General features: G+C 40.5%; 1 protein-coding gene across 5 annotated transcripts in view; it reads left to right on the forward strand.

Moving 5' to 3' along the window:
* ST7 (suppression of tumorigenicity 7) overlaps positions 1 to 15,554 on the forward strand; it is a 152,041-nt gene extending 136,487 nt beyond the window's left edge. For all 5 annotated transcript variants that reach the window (XM_065855999.2, XM_071803332.1, XM_065856007.2 and 2 more), the window contains 4 exons: positions 985 to 1,135; positions 5,673 to 5,765; positions 8,803 to 8,942; positions 15,228 to 15,554. In XM_065855999.2, coding sequence (XP_065712071.1) covers positions 985 to 1,135; positions 5,673 to 5,765; positions 8,803 to 8,942; positions 15,228 to 15,323 — 480 coding nt within the window. In that variant the 3' untranslated portion in view covers positions 15,324 to 15,554. The remainder of the gene's footprint in view (positions 1 to 984; positions 1,136 to 5,672; positions 5,766 to 8,802; positions 8,943 to 15,227) is intronic.
* Positions 15,555 to 19,011: the final 3,457 nt, after the last annotated feature.

A 19,011-nucleotide genomic window follows, 5' to 3' on the forward strand; every position in this document is an offset into this window, starting at 1 on the left:
AGCTGAGGAATGCCATACTTCTCAGAGGAGAACTGACAAACAGGAGCTAATTTGGCAGCCTGTTATTTCTGTCTGTCCTCTCCCTGTAAAGCATGCCAACAAGGGGTGTATCTTTCCCCTCTGCTGTATCTTTCCCATCCACTAACTGGAATGTAGTAACACCAGTGATGAGATAACATCTTCTGAACTGATAGTCACCTATTTCATGGGCTGGGAAGGAGGAATGATCACCTGCTTAAATAATGCTCAGGAGCTTTGTCTTCACCTGGGGAGTGAATCCTCTCTGTGTTTTATCCACCTCTGTTATGGGGGATCCAGTAATGGGGAGAATTGCTTGTGGGTTTAGTCAGTCATGCTTTTCATTTTCATACCATTTTCAATAACTACTTAAAGTAGCAAGCTGAAATATCCCATATTTCCTCACACACACCGCGGAATCAGGTATTTGCTACATTTTGGAACTTTTTTTACTTTGTAACTTGTTGGTAGCTACCTGCCAGTCTTGCATGTTCATAGACCTGACAACCAGTTGATGGCAATGCGGTAAAGCAACCTGTGTGCAACTAGGAGTATTGCATGTTTCCTTATAGGGAGAGTATGTGCATCAAACTGCTTAATGTGTTCTTCATTTCATTATAAACAGTTTTAATTAAAACACTCTTCTAATTATATTCTCTTTTCTACTTTAAGCCCTTTTTTCCATCCCCTTTGATAAGAGAAAGATCCCCTTTTGAAATTCTTTATAGTCCACTTACTACAGCTGAAGAGCAGAACATTAAACATCTGTCAGCATATCTTAATCTTTGGGAGTAATTCAATAATTATCTTCAAGTGCAGTTGGTAATGTTGCACATTTGATGAAATACTTATGAGGGAAAGTACTTCAGGGAAATAGAGCTTTCAGTGTGCAGTGTATAATCGCAGGCAGCTTTTTGCTTTTTTTTGTTACCTCTGCAATAATTGTGTTCTGCTTTTTTATTGCAGTATCTACTAGAAATGAAAAGCTTAATTCTGCCCCCTGAACATATTCTGAAGAGAGGGGACAGTGAAGCAATAGCATATGCTTTCTTTCATCTTCAACACTGGAAAAGAGTAGAGGGGGCATTGAATCTCTTACACTGTACATGGGAAGGCAGTAAGTAATTCTCTTTCTTACAGAGGAGTTAATCAAATACTTGTATTGAATGTCTTGAGAAAATAATAGCTTTTTGTGAAGTACAGTATGTGGGAATTTTGGAGGTCAGTTATATTCTCACTAGCATTGAAATATTTGAAATTCAAACTGAAAGTACAAACTTCATTTAATGAGAAAAAGGATTCTGAAGTCTTGGATTGTGTTCTCTGTGTAATATTGAAAAAACTTTCCTGTCTTCTGTAAGACATATTTTCTTACTCATGGATAAGGTGATAATAATCTACCTTCCTCATTCCAGAGTTGTAGAGATTTGTTAGTCATTATTTGAATGCTTTGATATTGGGAAATTATGAAAGTGCCTTGTAAGCCGGAAAAAAGCTCACCACCACCAACAACATAAAATACTGTTTTGTTTTATATTATTCATTAATATTTATTTGACAAACTGGAGTGAGTCTAGTGGATGTATAGGGAGCTGGAACATGTGAAGCAGGAAAAGGCACTGATCCAGCTGGTCTTATTCAGCTTGAAAAAAACCTCTGGTAGGTGAAGGATGCATCCAGTTGCTATCTTCTGCCATCCAATGGAGAGATCATATGGAAGACAGCCAAAGTCTTCTCAGAAGGTCGCAGCAGAAAAACAAGAGGCAATAGACACAAGCTGCGGCAAGAGAAATTTAGTTTACTTGGAAGGAAGACATTTTCAGAATGAGAGTGGTGATGCATTGGAATAGGTTGCTGGTAGGCTGTGGGATCTCCATCCACAGAGATACTCAAAGAGCAACTGGACGTGGCCCTGAGCAATCAGACCTAACTTTGAAAATGATCCTGATTTGAGTAGGAGGTTGGAGTCACATACTAACCTTTTGACTGAACTAACTTACCCCATCCTTGAGTTGTGCTCTTTTTAGGTTCCAGAAAACTAGCAAGTGCTATTTAGAACCAGCATCTCTGGGCTTTTTTAATGCATAATTTTCTCTCTGTAACCTGCTTCCCATATTCTGCTCTGCTTTCTTTTGTTCTGTTTAACCTCTCCATATGTTAAAATACCAACTCTTTTTTTCCTTTCTCCATTTTCTGTTCTCGTTTAGTTTTGTTTCAAAAGATACAGCTAGTCAGCATGATAATACCTACAGAAATTTACTTAATACTTCCACTGTAAAAGTGACTTAATGTCTCGGTCACTGTATTAAATGGTCTGAATTTGCTTTATTTGCAATGTAGGATCCCTGAGGAAGTAATGGCTTTATTTCTAGGTGTATAGAACACCTTGCTCAGTAATCCATACCATTGCTGCCTGGGGTTTGCTCTGCTGCACTGTTGTCCATCTTACCTGCTTGCTCTTTTCCTGTCATTTCTCCCAGTCTGTTATTTTCTCTGTCATAGCTTCCTTCCCAGTGGCTTCTTTTCACTGGTTTGCTTTTACATAGTGTTTCTTCTCTTCCAGCTGCTTGAGGAAGTCCTTTAGCCCAAGGCCTCGTTGCCTCATCATTGTGAAGCAGTATTTTGCAGGGAATCCTGAATAGATAGTTTTTTGCTTTGTCAGGCTGGGAAGTCCCTGAAGGGCTGTTTACAAGAAGCAGCTCTTGGCACAGGAGGCTGGATGCCCTGCAGCCCTCCTGCCATGGAGGAATTGGAGCACCTGTGCCTGAAAGCAGCGCACGGCCTTCCCACACAACTCCATTAACTGATTGCTTTCCTTATTACCTCCACCGCAATCTGAATATGTACTTTATTAGCTAATATTTTTGTAGTAGCTTGTAAAGATCTGAAACGTAATTATTATTTCATAACCTCTAAATAAAAATCCATAATTCATTCTATGCAATGATTTCAGAGATGAACAGTGCATCAATCCTCAATAATTTTGTTCATATTTTGCTCAGACATAAAGACTCCCATGTGTTTTAATGGTTCTACCAGTATCTAGTCCAATAATCATAACTTGGGTCCATATGTTAGTCTGCATAATATTCTTTAGAGGTGTAGTGAGCTCTTGGTGTCACTCCTATGCCTCTCACTTGCAAAAGGTTTTCTTGGCATCTCTACGCAATTGTAAGTTAAAAACAGTGGAAACGTGACAGAGAAATTAAATTTAATTAAATACTAGTTCTAACCAACAGTCTCCATGCAGTATATGGTCAGTTGCTCTCACTTTCTTTATGGATATTTAGGTACTTGTCATGTCTTTGAAGTGTACTATTCTGTCAGGGTGCTTAAATAACCACAAGTCTCACTTTGGTAGCTTGTACATAGGAATTTAATGCCCACATACATACACTCTTCTGTTCTGACCTTGTGGAAATTGGGCAGCATTAAGTACATTGAGTCAGTCATTTGGGGGTACATTTTGAATACTTCTGAGGAGAATAAGGTCACTCCTAACTAAGACAGACTCTAACAAAATTTATGCAGAAATATCTTTGTGATATTTTAAACTCCAAAATGCCCACAAAGTGTTTTTCCCAAATTGTATTCAACAACTGAGAAAACTGAGGTTATAAAAATAAAGATCATCATCGAACTGGAATGTTGGTTGTTTCCTGTTCTGTCTTCATTCAGTCAAAGTACAGTTTTATTCATAGTAAAACTTAAAAAGCCCAAGTCACACCATGTGAAACGTCACTCTGGGTTTGGTCCAGGTGCTCTGTACAGAAGGTCTGTGGTTTCAAGTGTAACCAAATTTCAAGAGACTCTGAAGTGTTTGTTCATCACTGTCAAAACTTGTGTCCTGTTTACATGAAGAAGAAAACCCAAGGGGTTCTCAAATGCTATGGTAGCTTTTACAGCGAGCACACGGCTGAATGGCGAGCTGCCTCTGTGCTACCTGAATTGTTTGGTGTAAAACAGGATCAGATAATATTGTGAGAGTTAAGGCAGAGTAGTACCTACATAAACATAAAATGATCCAGACGAACCAGAGCACTTTCTTCCATGGCTGATGGCATTGCTGAATAAACTGGTTTGCTGAAAATATTCCATATTTGGTCTCATGTCAAAGATGTCTATTCAGATGTTTGTCACTTGCTTTGTAAAAGCAACATCTTCACCATCCCTTTTTATTTGTATTACACTCTTAATACTACTGTGATTTAGAGTAAAAGAGAAGAGGCTTGATTATCTGTTTAAACACTAAGCCAAATTGGAAGGAAATACTTGTGTTAGTATTTCTGAAGTAATGACCATCGAACATTCCACCACATGTATTTCAGTACAGATGCTCAGGTTTGTTGCATGTGAAGATCATACAAGGCTCGGATTATTGTACTTGTACTTGTCTTTTTGGGGTGCTATGAAGAGGGGGAGTTTAATTTTGGAAGAGCCTCACAGCCCTGGTTGGTTTACAATGTTTGAGCATTTCTGCCTTCTTTACTATGGCTTTAACATGGTAATCAAGAACAAAAACACTCATATGATTACACAAAAAATACAGCTAACATTATTTCAGATGCAGTGTGCGCAACTGAAAATGTTTGGGTATAGTGTATTTTAAATCAATTTCTCTGTTGCCTTGTGAGGATGAGATAGTAGAGTGTTATGGTATGGCAGTGAGCTGTACCTAACATCTAAAATATACAGTGCTTCTAGGACAGCTGTTAAGGAAAATATTGCTTCAGTGACTGATGTTCATAGGGGTAGTGAGAATAACACGCCGATGACATTTTAACTGTGAGAATAATATATAGGATAATGGAAAAGGATGCCTTGATTGCAAAGCTATAATTCAGTCAAATATTCTGATGTTTCCATAAACCGTATTCAGATGGCCTATGACATCATCACCATCCAGATTTAGTAATCCATTTCCCTCCCTCTCTGTTATTATTTTCAATTTGAGAAATGCATAAGATTAAGCATTACTTAATCCATGACCTGAAGATTTATATTGGAAACCCGGCTTGATCTGCTACATTTAAAAAGAATGCATGTGAGGAACCTGGTTTTAATAATTCAGTATTAATCTTTCATTGCCAAGTATAAAATGAAAACATGACTGTGTTGGAAAACTGCTTCTCTGGGCTTGAGTCATCAGTGTTACCTGGTTTGCTGGAGTGTGATGGGAAAAAACCCACAAACTTCCATTATGCTTGATGCACAGAGATTGTAAGTATTGACCTGAATTCACAAGCTTCTCTGGTCATTTTTGTAGCCTATGCCTGTTATATCAGCTAGATACACTTAATTCCCTCGAAATTTTAAAACTCTGCAGCCTAAAAACCTAAGACAAAATGTGTACATTTGTCTGTGGAATTGTAAGTCAAATGAGCTCTGATCACACAAACGTTTACTTGCAGTGTGGTCTCACTTGATGCTCATGAAGCTCCCAAGAATAAAAATAAACATGCAGGTTTACAGGATTAAAAGCTAAGTGTAGATTTGTATTTTGACATTTCGTTAAGCAATTTATATGCTGTTTGCAACCAAATATAAATGTTATGTTTATCTATGTTTGTTTTGCAAAATTGTAAAGATAGTTAAGTATGTCCACTGACTGCCACATTCACAGTAATTTGTACATGGTGTCATTTTCTTTTCAGCTTTCAGAATGATCCCTTATCCACTGGAAAAAGGACATCTTTTCTACCCTTACCCTATTTGTACAGAAACTGCAGATAGAGAACTACTACCATGTACGTTCAACTTTTCTCTTCTTAATGGTGACAGCAAAGAACTATTTACCCGAGTCTTGCTGCGCTGATCTCCACTGGTGCCTTTTAAATTGAATACACTTGATTAGAATAATTGGGTTGACAGTGAGTCTCTGAAGCTCCCTTGATGGTTTAAAAGGCAGCTCCTGGCCGAAGTTCATGATGTTTAGCTGTCTTTGTTGTTGTTGACAGTGTAGGGACAGGGAGAGAGATTACTGAAGAAATATAAATCAATTAGATTTTGCTATTCTCTCTTGCCAAGTCACTAGAAAATATGTCTGATCTTCCATCTAGGGTAACATCCCATCAAACCAAAAGCTTAGTGGTGCAGCCTTGTTAATCTTTTGTAGACACAGTAGCTACTTAAATACCAAGGCAAGATCAAACCTGTTTGAGGACATCTGGATCATTAATGCAGCTGTTATTCTGACAGGTGATGCTGACGTTTTCTGAAAAGCATTCTTAAATAGCAAGAAAGGGTTTTCTTTGTGTAATGGTGCATGTGCTGTTATGAAGAGATTGATGCGAAATTACCTCAGTCATTTATTATATATGTTTATGGTGTGTACTAGTAAAGTGCCAAGAGTGTTCCCGGTGCTCTGCAAGATACAGATATAAAGGCAGATCCGGCCCTTGGGCAGCAGTACAGGCCAAGCTGATGGGACTTACGGTGCACGCAGAGAAGCACAAGAATGCAGAGGAAGAGCCGAAGCAGCTGATATTGCAAACAGTTACACTTCATTCCCATGTGTTTTCCCACTGAAGTCAGTGGGAGTTTGTTTGAGCACAAGTGGAACACACACAAGTATGGAGGGATTTGCAGGGTCAGGACAAAGGAGGTAAACTGATCCAAGGAAGAAGATTCTTCTCTCACCTTCTCTATCCTGAAGAAGAAATAACAAGAATTCTGTTCTGGAAAAAGTACAACATAGCCTGCTTCTGCTGTGAATGCTGATTTTGAGGGCATTTGCACTCTTTATAGTTTTTCATTCAGAACCTCTCTGCTTTGGGCTGAAAAATGAATTGCCACTTTCTATAAGCCTATGTGAGTAAACATTAGGTGAGAATAACATAGCAAAAATCCACTAGTGAGTCTCTCCTTCAGAATACATTCTCGCTGATATTCCACAGAAATCCTTGGCAACTGACAATATCTCCCCACCCCATTATAATCACCCTAATTACAACAACACCTCTTAGAGCACTCTGCTTGCTGTACTCAGAGGGATGCTGAGCTGGGGAGGGTGTAGCGTCAGGAGATTTAGAAATGACAGTCATGCGGAATAGCTCAGTGATCTCTTTTTAGAGGTAAAACTAATCATTCTTGTAAAATGTTAGAAGCCAGGGACTCTTTAACAGCATATGCAGACAGTCGTGTTCTGCTTTGGCAGTTCTGGGAAATGCCTTTCACTGCAAAATCTCTTGGGTTTGAGTAGGGAAGGGTTGAACATACCGTGACAGACACAGGTCGGTTAAAGGGGTTTTGCATACCTGTCCACACCCTTTAATTGTGTGTGTTTTAAAGGAGAGTCAGCTGGAATTATATCAGAACACTAAGATCTGACAGGCTATCTGAATTAAAAATATCAATCACAGAACTTTTGCCATGACTGGATAACAGACTGGAACAACAAGTTGGAGCCTGTGTCAAAAGCAAGTGCAAAAAACTGAACACAAGAAATCTTAGACTTACAAAGTCCATGGTCTGGTATTTCCTAATCTCTAAATTTAATTTAAATCAAAGAGAAGTTGCAAATTATCTGTGTTTTTCTTTTTAAATTGAATGAATTAGCAGACCTGAAAATCACACATCTTTTTAGTTTATAATATTTTAATTTAAACTCTTATTAGTTCCTGCTGTTGGTTTTGGAAACCACTCGACTCTGGATGAATGCATTCAGGGTTGTTGTCCTGTCATGTTCCTTGATTACCCTGTGCTTATGTTGTCTGCAAGTATGATGAGATGAGAGCTGGTCGCTGAAGCAAATAAAGCAGGCAAAATGGAACAGTAGTGGGTGGTGTATATAAATAGTCATACGATTTGAAATATGCAGAAAGCCTTGAGGTTGGTCCTTAATGAGAAAAAAATATTTCGAAGTTTGCATTTATTGTCACTGGGCTGAATAAGCGAAGCAGACAGATGAGAGTTCACCAGACCTTTTGCCAACCCACCCAGATTTTTACCTTGAATCTGAGCCACCGTCAAAATTTAAGGGATATGTTCTTCCTGTAAAACACTCATTATCCTCCTCTGACACTTTTAGCTTTCTCAGTGCTGCTTTTCCCAGGGCCCAGTGAGTGATTTTTCATAGCAGAGTCAAGGAAGTTTCTGTATTCCTTTTAGTATATGCTAAAGAACACCTTGAAAATCCACTATTAATTTAAATTTCAGGTTTCAACACTTTAAAAAGTTCTTGTATTGTGGTAGATATTCACAGAATTCTGCAAATCTGAATTTAAAGTACGTGTTTATGTGTCCTACTTTTAGGATAACTTTTATTGGTTCTGCAGATTAAACCATCAGAATTTACTGTTACAAAGGCTGTAGTTACACAGCCTGCTTAGACCAGTCCAGCACCACAGTTCTGCAGGGCTGGCCTCACTGTTGCTCCTGGGTGCTTGTTTCTGTACTCTCTGTGTATCAGCATTAGCAAACATGCAGCTGTGTGGGAAGTCCAAAAAAAACTGGTGTTTTCTTTGTAGGTTAGTTTTCTGGGGTTAGTTGTTACACACCTGCATTATAGTTAGTGCTGAAAGAAGGAAGGCGAAAGTAACCTGTACATAGGACCAGAGTAAGCTAGAAATGTGACCTTTAGATGAGAATTATTTGGCAGTGAGATAACCAACAGCTACAATGTTGGCCTTAGATGTTTCAGACCTTCCGTGTGTTTCTTCCTTCAAAAGCATTTTTGGGTGTCTCTGGGTGTTTAAACCACATAATGTTGGTATGGTTTTGGTTGTTTTGTTGGGTTAGGTTTTTATGCATAATGCATTCCCCTTCTTGTCTTCCTTTCTACAGCATTTCATGAAGTTTCAGTTTACCCCAAGAAAGAGCTTCCCTTCTTTATCCTCTTCACTGCTGGACTATGTTCTTTCACAGCCATGCTGGCGCTCCTGACACATCAGTTCCCAGAGCTCATGGGAGTCTTTGCAAAAGCTGTGAGTATTCTCTGCTGCTGCTCTCTCTGGCAAATAACGACACAGATGCACGAAGAGCTGAGCTAAACATTGCTGGGTATTAAATATCTGCATACTCAGTAGTATAAATAAAACATCAAGAGATGTGTGAGCAGGGGGATGTTTGAACAACTGTTGAGGGTGCTAATCAGTAAAACACACTACTCTCTGTCTTCTCTGGTTTATATGACTCTTTTGTAAGCCTAGATCTCTTGTGATCTTGCCAAAAAAGGAGAAGAGAGTATTCTGTGTTTTCATATATAATCCAATAAAATAAACTAATACTGGTTTGCAGAACCCTTTATTTTGTGCAGAGCCACAATGGCTGTGCCATGCTTTCCAGTGCAATAGAAGCTCATACTAATGAGCAGAAATGGGTGTATGATGAGCCAGGGCAAATTTCTGTGTGCTTTTCCCAAACTGCCCTGAAGGAAGTAGTGTCAGCATTTCCCTCATAACTTTTCTTAACTATTTCCAGGGAAGTCTCTGCTAATTCTGCTTTTTAATCCACCAAACATTACTAAATGTTGGAGAATGAGGGGGTAAGGCCATGGATGATGCTAAAACACACTTTTTTCTTTTAAAAACCAGGAGCATCACTGTTTCAGTGTGCTAGGATATGAAAAATAAACTTGCAGAAAAGTTCTAGGGTAGTAAAAAAAAAAAAAACAACAAACTGCCTCCTTCTCCAAGAAATACTGAATATCCTCTGTTGTAATATATTTTCACAAATATATTTGTATCACTTTCAGGTCTTGTGTTTCCAAAACAGCCTCCTGGCCCTGTATTTAGTGTCTTTGGTGCTTTTGATCTGGGAGGAATAGGGGTGGGGTGGAGGAGGCAAAGCTGAAAGGCTTTGGCAGATTCCAGATTGTGAGCACTTTCTCAAACTCCTTTCCAAATGGTGAGAGACCCCCTTTGTAGGTGAACCAGGTCTTCTACCACACGGGCTTGAGTGACAGAGGTCTGGTACCTCAGCAGTTCTTGCATCAAGAATTTTCTTTCATTAGCTCTAGAAGGCAGAAAATAAGATTAGCTGTAGAAAAAGATACCACTTCTATCAGCAAAAAGTGCCAAAATGTACCTGAAATATAATTATCTTGTTTCTCAAGCATATATGTAGGCATTTGGTGGACAATAAGTGTTTAACTTGGGCATATGATCTTAAACTTCTTTATAAAACTTTTTTGTGGTTTTTTTCCTTAAGTCATTCAAATGGATAACCCATCTTCAGGGGTTGTTTCAATACAATCCGTAGTTTTCTGATACCTTCACAGTTAATGACCCAGAATCTGTCCCTGTTAGCCTTGTTCCTCTGCTTGTCAGCCTTGTATCCTGACCAAATAATGTATCTCAAGCTGGCAGCACGATGGGGTGTTGTACTTAATGCTCCTGCTACAGGTGGTGAGCTGCTGGAATTGGACAAAATTGGTAGTAGCATGTTTGCGTGGGCTTAACTCAGCTGGCTTTGGTTGTGGAGTGCAATCAAATGGAAATATCAGACTGGTGGTGTTTTAGTAATTGTTTCTCCATGGTTTGGAGCTTGCGGGTTCCAAAGCCATTTGGGGAGTAGAATCAGATCAGAGGGATCTATTTTGCTGTTGTGTAAGTGCAGCTGCCATTGGTGTTAACAGAATAGGCACCGCAAGGCTCTTTATGTGGTTATTAAGTTCTGCACATCGGAGCAGGTAAAGCCCAAAGTTAGTAAAATAAGCACAGACAAACAGAACTGAAATGTGGGCTGCATTACGTGCATAAAGTTGGGAAGATTACTCAAGATCTCTGAGCCTGTATAGATGCAGTTAGTATGTCAGTGAATGTGTGTTGTGATTTCTTTTAGCTTTATCCTGATATTCATAAACCACCACATGCAGCAGCTAAGTTTTTGTTGTGCATGGGAAGGGCAGAATTTAAGCCTGTGATGTTCATTTAGTAACTCGTAGAAAGGCTTTGATTCAGAAGCCTCATTTTGTTGTCTTTGGGAAAAGTAGCCCAGGTGTATGAAACTGAAGAAAATCATGGCAGATGTCTCTTTGAAATGTAGCTGTATCAGAACAGAATAGAAGAGGTTGGCCAGCCCTGGCTTCTCCCTTTCAGTTTGAGGGAAGATGGTTTCATAAAAAACTAATTTCATAAACAGCTAAAAAGATGAATGTGCTGACTGTTGCTGTGGTTACGTGCCCTGAATTACCTGTTCCTGTATGGTGGGTGCACATTGTGATGTGGTATATTACATTGTGAAACTGTGAACATAGGCTTTCATTTTAATAGGTCAAAATGTATTCCTTCTCTTTTATGCCTGCCAATCTCAGAAGCATCACACAGATGTAATATCACCATCATGGCCCAGGTTTTTGTTACTGCAAGTTGATATTTACCGTATTTTGCAAAAAACTGAGTGGGTTGGCATGACTGGGTATTGGGAACTGGCTTTGACCTGTTCTCCAGGTAGCATCTTCTTGCGCCTTTTCCACAGCCCATTGACCCAGACGCTGGGTTCTTCAAGGCAGGAAAAGCCCTTGAGTGCTGAGAACCTCTTCCACGTGTGAGACTGCCAAAGGTGGCCTGTGCCACTGGGACAGATCCTTAGGGCAGTAGCAAGTTTAGATATTCCCAACTGCATCCAGCCAATTCTGTAATGTTGTACCTGGAAGTAAGCTTGGCTCTTCCCACAATGAAACTGGAAGAATCCAGCTCTTCTTGGATTGTTTTGTCAGTCTGACTATAAGTAACTTTAAAATAGCTGAATATCTTAGCATTTTCACTCAGTTAGGGGCAAACGTGCTCATAGCTTGTGGTTTTAATTTTTGCTAGGCTCTCTGACAAGATTTCTGGAGGTCACTTGAGTTATGAATACAAGCAGAATAAATTTCTGACTGCATGGCTTGGATAATACTGTAACACAGTGTAGGTATTATTAAATTTCTTTCATTGTCATGCAGAAATATAACTATACCTGGAAAATCAATGTATCTTAAGTAAAACTGAGAGTTGTATGAACAAGGGAGTCACTATATAATTAGAATCTACAGTTGTGTTTTAGTGTGTAGTGCCTAGGTAAATTTTTAAAATTAGTGAAACTTCGGAAGGACTAATTTTTCCCTGATTTGATTTCTGTGTTTGCCTGAGATCACTAACATGGTCTCTTTCAGTATTTCCCTTATGTTGGATGAGACCTCGGTTCAGCAAGCAGAGTCTGCTTGGACCTCTGCGGATGCTGAGGTAGGGAACATGTAGATGAGATCACAGGGAGTGAGCAATCAATAGTCAGTTCCTCCATGCAAACAAGTGGTGCTATTCAGAAGGTGCTCTTAGAAAGCTGCTTCTGCCAGCTTTGAAATAGCTGGGTTCTTGTAAGATACAAAATAATTCTTTCTTTTAAAATACAAAATAATTTTTCTTTTAAAATACAAAATAATAATAGCAAATTTTTTTACAGGTCTCCCACCACCAGTTCTGTCACCCTGAATTTTTACTCTACTGTTGATGCTGTTTTTTCTGTTGTGTGGAACAAAACAATCAGTGTCAAAAGGAAAGGCAAAATTGAAAAAGAACCCTAAACCAGACACACAATGTGTGATGCAAACTGCGCCCTCCCGGGTGCTACCATGGAGCAAACAAGCCAGGCAGGCATCTGGCAGTGCTGTCTGAGGCCAGGAGCACCAGGAGCTTACCAAGGGCCAGAGAACCCCAGCACAGATGCTGTTTGCATGGGCTTGTACAAGAGAGGAGGTGGCATCTGGAACCTTTGATCTCAGCAGAGGTTTTGCTTAGACTTCAGTGAAACCAGGAATTTAAATGTATTTTGTAAGTGAACTAGTTTTCCAGGTGTTAAAAAACTTGTTTTAAGCTATAGATACTTCACTGAGTTTGTTATAGGATACAATCAACTACTTCAGCAACGAAATTCCTGTGAATTGCAATAAAACTTACTGTCAGGCAGATTATTCTTGTTTCATTAATTTAACAAGTAATTTGCACTGATTACAAAGCTGAGTTTTATTCAAGTAAATGTGATGGTGCAAGCTTAGCACATACATCAAGTGCTACTCAAAGAGCAGCAAATATCCTCTAGTGAGCCTTTTGCATTTGGCAAAATTAGAAGGATGTTTTTATCTAAATAGTTCTCAACTTAACCAGAGGGAATGTGTCCACTTGGGCTAAGCTGCTTGAAATAGCAATAGCAAACTCTAAGGTTAGGTAAGTCAGTGTTGGATGAATTCAGCTGCAATTGACGTTAGGCAGCTTGGCCTTCAGCACTAGAACGGAGATATTCGGTTCAGCTTCAGTTAGAAGCTGTTTTTTTCCTCAACCTGTGCTTATGACAAAATCTCATTACCAGTGCTGATGTTACCTTGTTTTCCCATGATGCACAACTTGTCTGTGATGGAGTGTCTATATTGTGTGCAAACATGTCCAAGAGGAAGAAAATAATTGGAATTCTTAAAATTGCCTTTAAAAAGCACAAATATGACTAACATCATACATTTTTACAGTTAAACTCTTCACAGAGCCCATTCTGGTAAACAGTGAAACTATTTTCTTGCTTGATACCATGAAATGGTTATAATCTCTGGCTGTTGGATATTGAAGTTTTGAAGCATTTTAAATACATTTACTGCATATAGCTGCATTTCAGCAGCACACAGACCTGTGGCAATTTTTAAGATTTTTTTTTTTAACTTAACTTTAGGTCCTTTAAGGTCCTTAAGAGCCCAAGTTAGAGACCAAGGGCACGTCTGTATTAAGTAGTAAAATTTGTTCTGTGGCTCCAAAGGCGGGTGCCACATCACAGTTCACATCTGTACCTCCAGCCTCTCCTCCCATCAAAGGTGGGATGTTCCTGTTCCTCGCTGGCTGCTGGGAACTGCCCCTGCCCTGTGCTGTCCCCAGACTCTGCCTGGGCTTTGGTGAGGACAAGCAGCCAGAACTATGCCAGGAGCTGTGCAGGCAGCTCTGGAGTTTGGCTAAGTTAGGTCGGCACCCTGCACTGCGCTTTACGGGAGAAGACAGAGCCCAACCACCCGTCTGCCTGTGCAGCTGGGGGCAGAGGGAGAAGAGCTGTTTCCAAAGAGCAGTTCTGGTCCTGGGATGGGTAGAATTTCTCTCTGGAAGTGCCCAGTTCTCTCCAGTGACTACAGGGGGAACAGACCCCCATGTCTGCATCCTTTAAGTGGGACAAATCCAGAATATGAAAAGGGATGTAGGTGGGCTTATATATAAAGTCTGATGCTCTCTTTTGTCAGGAGAAAGGTCTTTTGGACCAAAAAAAAGAACACATCCAGCACTAGATTTGCTTTAATACTGACCTACCAAGCAGACTTAATATACACATCAGTGCAGTAAGTGGAGTTTATGTGTTTTGTGCTGACTGCAGAGCAGTAACTGAAACACGAACCTCTCACAGCTCTTTGCTGATCGGTTCCAGAGCTGTTTATTTTTAGCAAAGTCACATCAACCTAAATGGTTAGAAGCCACAGGGTTCACGGTCCTGAGGTGGCTGACTCTGCATATTACTGTACTCTCTCATACACGGATAGGGCCCCAACATAGCCGTATGTAATGTGTGCAGTTGCGTTGCAAGTAATGTAAAGCACAGCTAATATAATATATATTTCCCAAAATTTTGGGAGTGCTTTGAGTGCCTGAGTTCTGAGATGTGTAGCTGGCAGTGTTTTTTTCCTGTGATAAAATGGTCTCTATTTGCTTGATTTTCGTCACATATGCCTGTCCTAACACTAATATATTGAAACTTCTTTCAACATTGCCAAATATGTTCTGTAATAGAGGGAGGAGGTTAAGATAAATTCCAGTTATTGATGCCTCAGTGTGTACAGCAGATCTATAGCTAACCCAGAACCATTGTAAACGTGAATCTGAAGACACGCTTTCTGTCTCTGGGAGGTGGTTGGACAGATGCTGCCCCTAGGAAACAAACTCTTGCCCTTCAGTAGGTTTTGGTGTGAGCTTTTAGTGGCTTCAGTATGAACCTGAATCAAGGATGTGAGACATGTGAAGACTTTTTTAGTTCGTCACTTTGATCTTCATAAAAATGGGGCTCTTGCTTGCAAAGTCCAGCAATCTGTGTATATTCAGAGCTCAGAATTTGGCAGAAAATCTTTATATGTGAATTATGTAATTTTTATCACGCTGGAGGATTTTACGGAGAAGTGCAGCAAGACTTTCTTGTCCTATTGGACAGCTTCCTCCTGAGGTGTGTTGATTTGGATTTTGATCTGAATGTGTATCTATCTGATTCTTTTGCAGTTTCTCAGCACCCTCTTTGCCCCTTTAAATTTTGTGATGGAAAAAGTAGAAAGTATCCTGCCCTCCAGTCTGTGGCACCAGCTGACGAGGATCTGAGGGAGCACGCCTGCTGACTGACTGCCGTGACATCTTCTGTGCCAACTTTTTGTTGACCACAAGAAAGCATGATAAAAAAGGGAAGCAGTTCTAAGACTTAAAAACTCTTCATGGATTGTCTGTTCTCATATAAAAACTGTTTTGTTGTACAAAATACATTGATGTTAGGTTCTATTATATTTTGCCTTCAGAAAAGAAAAACTTAAAAATAAACTTTTGTGTATTGCAGCATTGCTGTCTTTTGGCTTCTTCTTCAAAGCTCAGATTGAACTTTGTGTTCTCAAACATGTGTGGTGTGTCTGCTTCACCACAGCTAAGGCTTAGCTTTCCATTCAATTATTGAAAAAACTCTAATCACTTTACAATTAAGCAGTAGTATTGCTGCTGTTTCTTACAGAGTTCAATTAGGGGGAAGCTCTTACCACTGGAGACAGCCTAGACAAGGCTTCTGGGCAGTTAAAGCGCTTCCTTAAAGCAGCTTTAGGCTCTCCAGGCAGTTTGAATGGCACATCAGGCTTCTGATTTTCATCCCTGCACAGAGGTGAGTTTTATCCTCATTTGAATTTTTAAAAAGTCCGTGTACTTCACAGATTTTCTTCACACTGCTGTTATTTCAAGTACCTCCAAAAGCTCCGTGCTTTGTTCTCTGCAGAACAAAACATAAGTCATGGCAGAGAACTGAAGACAAATTTAGCTGTACCGAGTGATCATTGCATTCATGTCCTTATGGATTTCTTGCTGAGCTTTTATTGCATTACTAGTACTTTTCAGGCATGAAAAAGCAGGAACTTTCTCCTGCACAGATTAAACATCAGCACTATAAACCCTTGCTTGAGACCAGAAGCTCATTAGCAAAATTGGTGTTAGTTCACGCACAATTAATAGAAAGGTTGGTGTTTTGTCATTAGTGCTTACCTCAGGAAACCTTATCCTTGGGCCGTGAAAGGTTTCAGCAAAGTTTTCATTTATAACTTCCTGCAGACACCTCTGCTAATGCACGAAAACTGCCCTAAGATCAAGAATTTGGTCTGAAAGTTGAAGCAAATAGTTCTGACTGACAAGAATTGAAAGTGCATCCTTACAGACGCCTTAAGGCTAATTTTTTAACTCCTCTCACAAACAAGGAAGCATAAACCCAATGCAGCAGATCAAAAATGCCACGTTGCCAGTTCAACTTTGCAATTCTTCTAAAAATGCTGAGCATCCTGAGGGACTATGAGCAGCAGCAGATAAGTTTGTTTATCAGTGAGGAAATGAGTGAGCAAAGACAAAACTGTCATTATTGGAGCTGGTACAAAAAGGGAGTACTTCTTAGCAGGAGGTGCATTACATTCTTTTTTGCCTCCTTGATCACAGATATGCAGGTCTATCTAGAAGAAAGATTTTTGTCAAAGAAGCAACAGTGCTGCTTTAAAGCAAACACTGCTGAGCTCTGAGAAAAGTGGCAGCCCCGCACCAGGAAAAATCAATTGTAAGAAGGAAACCTGAGGGAGGACACAGAAGATCAGAGAGTCCCAGGGCCAAATGTTAAAACTGGTGAGGGGTGTTGCTGCTGGGGATTCCCGTGCAGGTTTTTTACCTCTGGCCATCATTCCTGCAAAATCATTCACTGTAATGTTGACATTAGTATGGCTTACATTTCATGTGGGAAGTGGCATGAGATCAGAGGTAGCAGATTGCCAGTGGATAGCATGTGGAAGTGTGAAATGGGCCAATATTTGTGTTCTTGGCTTTTTATCTGAATTGCAAGAACAGCCACAGAGAATACCTTTACAGCAGGTGCTCCTGTATATCTGTAAGTGTAAAACTGGGGATAATTATATTTGTTTGCCTCACAACGGCACTGCCAGAATTATTTAGGGCTGGTGAAAATCAGAAGGCTCAGGCATAGTCAGCTCTTGCTGTCCTGTGTGGTTTTGTGTCACTCCCAGCCACCTCAAAAACCTTTCAAAGCTCACTTATGTGTACCCTACAGCTCAAAAGAGCAAAGTGCTGTGATTAACAGTCCTAATATGTAAATGTATTTGTGTATCTGTGTATCTTCTATTAGAATAAGACATAATGTGAATTACGGTCTGTATGGGAATTGTTACCTGTAATAATCTGATAAAAAGGAATGCTTTATTCCTGGAAGAATCAGATCCTTCTCTTGAACTACGGAGAACTTTTAGGAACTCAAAAATATCTTTATACAATTCTCTCTCTACTATTTCTAGTATCCATCTCCCTTATAAGCAGTAATGAGCCTTGGATTTTATCTAGAAATTATCTCTTTAGCTTTAATTATAATTCTAGGTATCTGGGAGACTAGGCCAGTCAGACAAAAGGATTTTCTTTTTCATTGGGCAGAGTTTGTTGCCTTCGGCTTTTCTGCCTCTGATGTGTCTCCTGTGAAGTTCAGCATGGCTTAGATCAAAGGGTGAACACAGCCCCTGATTATGATGGAAAGGTTCTGGCTTAGCACGGAGACGAGCCTTCTGGAAATTTGGTTCAGGTAATAACTCATCCAAATCCTCAGTTTGCAGATTTATGGATGGGAGCATTTTTAAACTTGAAATATTCACAGTTCCATTTTTTTAATTTAAAGCCAATTTAGTACAATTTGGCTGCACGCTCTCTCTTTACACTGTAAGCCTCTGGGAACAAAAAAGGAGAGACCTCAGGTGTGTCAGGTCAGTCAAGCTGCCACCCCCGACCTTCCCTCTGGGCAGATTTGCAGCCACTCCAAGGTGAGGGCCCTGCTCAGAGAGGTGAGTGCTGCACCTCGGGCAGGCGGCTCTTGACTCTGGTTGTTAATTGTTTGCTGTGAACAGCAAATAAACAGCGGTTGATTTTTCAGGGGGCTAGCATAGTCCTAACCCCAGTAGAAAGGAGGAAAAGTACCAGGATGTTTCCTGTGTGGCAGACGCCTGCAGAAGGAAAACATCCGAAGGCAGCTGCACCCCTTGCACACATGGCGCCCCTCAAGCCTGCGGTGGCTGTCACCACCATGGCTGTCACCGCAGGAAGGCTGGAAACCCTCAGTGGCTCTATGTAAGGCAGAGGGTGCAAGGTGACCCCTGGCCCTGTGCTGCCCAGTGTCCTGTGGGGCTCTTGCCTGGCTCCCACCACTGCGGGAGCAGAGAGAGACACCCCTGGAACAGCAGAGGAGCAGTCAATGTATTGATACACATATGTTTGCTTCCTTCACACAAGAGAAGATCTTACTTTATGAAGTCACATCCATCTAATCAGCTAAATGAACTGCTATTCAAAATAAAAAATGACCATATTTGCAACTACAACCCATGAACTGCTGCTGGCTTTCAGATAATAAGTTCATTTGCATCATTTGAAGTGGCAGGAGAAACCTGCAGGCTCCTATATGTGACCACAAAAGCACTTCTGCCCTCACAGATGGCCATCTGCTGGAGGGTAGGAAGGCCGTGCAGAGGGATCTCGACAGACTGGATCGTTGGGCTGAGGCCAATTGTATGAGGTTCAACAAGGCCAAGTGCTGGGTCCTGCACTTGGGTCACAACAACCCCAGGCAGCGCTACAGGCTCAGGGCAGAGTGGCTGGAAAGCTGTCTGGTGGAAAAGGACCTGAGGGTGTTGGTCAACAGCCAGCTGAACATGAGCCAGCAGTGTGCCCAGGTGTCCAAGAAGGCCAACAGCATGCTGGCTTGTGTCAGGAATAGTGTGGCCGG

This window comes from Patagioenas fasciata, chromosome 1 (genome assembly GCF_037038585.1).
Source record: "Patagioenas fasciata isolate bPatFas1 chromosome 1, bPatFas1.hap1, whole genome shotgun sequence".
NCBI lineage: Eukaryota > Metazoa > Chordata > Aves > Columbiformes > Columbidae > Patagioenas > Patagioenas fasciata.